Source organism: Nestor notabilis, unplaced genomic scaffold (assembly GCF_000696875.1).
Source record: "Nestor notabilis isolate BGI_N333 unplaced genomic scaffold, ASM69687v1 scaffold20543, whole genome shotgun sequence".
NCBI classification, from domain to species: Eukaryota; Metazoa; Chordata; class Aves; order Psittaciformes; family Psittacidae; genus Nestor; species Nestor notabilis.
Window position 1 is genome coordinate 8,674 of NW_009920847.1, and position 3,675 is coordinate 12,348.

Consider the following 3,675-nt stretch of genomic DNA (forward strand, 5'->3'; position numbering starts at 1 on the left):
TGGCCGCCCCTCGGAGCCATCCCGGCAGCGGGAAGGGAGCGCAGTGAGTCAGGACCCGCCGGACAGCCCAAGTCTCACTGCAAACCACAGGCAAGTCCAGCTCATCACCCAGGGCAAGGGGTGGGACAGGGGAGGCAGCCCCCGGGCACCAGTCCCATTCCCTCCCGGTGCAGACGTTACCTCATTCCCACAGAGGAGCGGGAACCCCCCCCGGGGCAGGGAGACACCCACCCCGACCCACACAGCTCCCTGAGGCCTCACCCCACCGGGAGCACGGGTTCCCCTGCACCAGGGATGTACCTTGTCCTCAGCATGGCTCTGTGGCATGGCGCTGCATCAGCCCCATGCTGGGAAGCAGAGGCAGCCCTCCCCTCCCACCGGGGATGCACAGCGGAAGGTGAGCAGGGCCCTGAGCACCACACACAGCTCCCAGGCACTGACAGACAGACAGTCAGACGTGGGTAGGCTGCAGCCATTCCAGCTCCTCCAGCACAGAACTACTTGAGGCGCTTGGACCCAGACCAAGTATTTCCTCAAGTCCTGTTCGACATGAACATAAAAGGAGCGAGCCAGATTCCCATCGCTGTCAGAGGGCTGAGAAAACCCTGCAATGAACCCCAGCCCCTCCTTGCCCATGCGCAGGGCCCAGCTTGTCCCAGAGCTGTGCTCCCCTTCCCCACGTCAGCATTGGTCCTCCACGTGAGCCCAAACCCCACAACCAGGCTGGATGTGACCTGGCTCTACCTGTATCCCACTGCCATCCCCAGCAGGACATGGGTACCCCTTTGATGTCCCCATACCACCCAGCACCCACTCCTCCTGCCTAGCGCCAGAGGGTGCCCCGGGCATGAAGTGGCGGCGGCCGGCTCCTGGCCACACGGCTGCAAGCCCCAGCTTGCTGCCCTGGAGGGCTGGGGAAGGCACGGGGTGACTGCATAGGTTTGGAAGCAGGAGCAGGATCTGGGAGAAGTTTTCACACGGCTGCATGGGAAGGGGAGAGCTCACAAGCTGCGTCACGCACCGCACCCAGCCTGGCCAGCACTGCCACGCTCCCCTTCCCGCTCTGCATGCCAGGAAACCCCTTCGGCAGGTGCCAGCTCAGCCGGGAGCCATGGCAGTGCCAGCCCTCCCACTTCCAGGGCTTCCTTCCTCCCCTCTCTGCCCAGCCAGCCCTTTGTTCCCTAGTGCCTCCATCACTGCACCCTGTGAAGTGCCCACCACAGCCCCTGTCCAGGGCTCAGGCACCCACACAGAGCCTCACGCAGCACAGGGCGTGAGGGGTACCTGTACTGGGGCCAAGGCAGCATTCCCCAGCGCTGTGCTGCTGGCAGCACCAAGGGTCTCTCCTCTTTCTCAGCTGGCAGACACCACACAGTATCCAGACAGCAGCCCCTACCCTGGCTCCACCACAAGCAACTCATGACCAAGGTCTCACAGCCTGCCCAGCCAAGATGTCAGGACTCCAGCAGAGCCCCTTACAACAAAAGGACCAGGGTGGCACTTCCTTTGTGTGACCACCAAGCTGAAGCAGTCTCTCAGCTCACCCAGCAGCGTCACAGGGATGAACGCAGCCAAAAGCCAAAGCACACAGCAGTGCTGCTTTCCCCCTGTGCTTGCCTGCCTCACAGAGTAGGGCCCTACTGCAGCCCTCAAAGGCAGGGCAGGACACTTCCTTCCAGCCTGCTCCAGCAGACCCAGGCCTGGCAGGACAGCCTGTCTGCTGCTCAAGGGAAGCAGTGGCCAAGGACAGCAGCATGCTCTGGGCAGGAGCTTTAGGGCTGAGGATGCCTCTGGGGTGCAGGGTCACCCCTTCCTATCAGACAGGGCCCACCACCCCTCTACACAGCACAACTAAAGCTGACTATATCCCCTGGGAACATCCTCACTGCTCCTGCCCACCCAGGACAGCAGCACTGCCCAAGCCCCGAGGGCAGCACTGGACCGCTTGAAGAGCTGGGATGTTGCTTTATGAGGCCCCTGCCCTGGGAGGCTCCGCCATCTGAGGCTCCTCCATCCGACCAGACCCTTTGTTAAGCACTGGCTCACAGCCAAGGGAAACATTTTTTAGTGCATAAACTTGCTGAAGCAGTCTCTGTGCTCAGCATTGATCTGCAGGCCCCGGGGCAGCAGCACTGGCAGCTCCAGCCTCACACAGAGCCCTCAGGGTCCATGCTGGGGTGCTACAGAGACCCACACTCTTTGGGACAGACACGCAGTGCCAGGCTCACGGAGGGGGCAGGCCCCACACAGTGCTCAGTGCCATGAGCAAAGCGCTCCTTGCAGAAACAGCATCGTGCCAGCTACCCAAGCGTCAGCGGCATGGGCGATGCAGTCACATTCCAATGCTTATAAGGTAATTGTGTGACCAGAGCCCCGGCCAGCACCCACCCAGGGAACCAGGATGCCCAGGGACAGACACACAGCCAGGAGCCAGACACAGCTTGTGTGAGCATCACATAGGGAGCGGCCCACACCAGGTATCTCAGCCACAACCACCGGCACAGTGGCTCTCACTCATGCTGCAGAAATGGGCTGGTTTTGTGGAGTGAGCCATATCCCAGCGCAGGCACCAGCACAGGCTTCCTCCCCTCCCTGCCCGTTTCGGGGGCCAGCTCAGGTGCGGAGCTGGGAAGCACACAACAGGGGGGCAGAAGGGCATAAGCTGGGGTTGGGACACTGAGCCCAGCACTGGAGTGCAGACCAGGATTCTGGCCCCACAGCTCAGAGATGTGAGAGCAGCTCCCCTCCCCCTGTGGTGGGCACGCTCCGGAAGGGGCCTCCCCGGCCCCCCTCAGCAGCAGAATGACTCTGCAGAGGCCATGCAGCACTTCACATCTCGGCCCGGAACACCCCCAAGCTGGACTGTAGTTGATAAGGCACCAAGGAGGGTACGTGGAACCAGGCAGGGCAGGATGTAGCATTCCCAGAGCCCCAGCACATCTGCATCCCCCACACGGCTCTGTCTCAGCCACCTGGATGCAGTCACCATGGCTTCCCACCCCCAGAGGCAGGAGGAAGGGTGGGTATCGCCGGTCTTGGTTTCTCTTACCCTGGAGATGGAGAGCGGCATGCTGAAATCTTTCCCTCCTTGCAGCCTGAAGCCCCAGGGTGCTGGCCCATTCAGCATCACCTTGTAGGACTCCATGTCACCCATCTCTGCAAGGGAAGAGGGTGTGATCCTGGCATTAGGATACACAGGAAAAACACAGGGAGAGCAGGCAAGGAGGTGGTCTGGTGCCTGACACAACAGGACAGGAGACAGGTCACATTTCCAGCAGTAACTCCACCCTGACCATCCTACACTGTGGTTAGAGATGCACCCTAAAACTATCAGCATCTCCGAAAGCAGTGTCAGAGCCAAGGGGCCCAGGCTAACACTGACTAGTGCCAAAAAGCCAGGCATAGCCCTGCTGGCACTCACAGTGGAGCACCCGCAGGCTTTGCTCTCCCTCACCCAAACTTGGCACGTGTTATCCCTTGCAGTACCTCAGGAACTCACGCTGCTGAAAGCCAAGACCGTTTCAAACCACGGAGGAGCAGCAGCAGGTAGGGAAGGATGGGAACCAGAAGCGGTTTTGCCGGGTGGATTAGCAGCGGCAGCACAGGAGCTGCGGGACGCCACCCGAGGCGCCTGGCAGAGCAGCCAGGCAGCGCTCCGGCAGCTGGCCCAGCACA

At 61.5% G+C, this 3,675-nt stretch overlaps 1 protein-coding gene across 1 annotated transcript in view; it reads right to left on the reverse strand.

The window, feature by feature from the left end:
* Positions 1–3,154, reverse strand: part of LOC104402889 (PDZ and LIM domain protein 7-like) — a gene marked incomplete at its 3' end in the record, with an annotated part of 11,787 nt that extends 8,633 nt beyond the window's left edge. The window contains exon 1 of the mRNA XM_010010881.1: positions 3,050–3,154. Coding sequence (XP_010009183.1) covers positions 3,050–3,154 — 105 coding nt within the window. The remainder of the gene's footprint in view (positions 1–3,049) is intronic.
* Between the last annotated feature and the right edge of the window lie 521 nt (positions 3,155–3,675).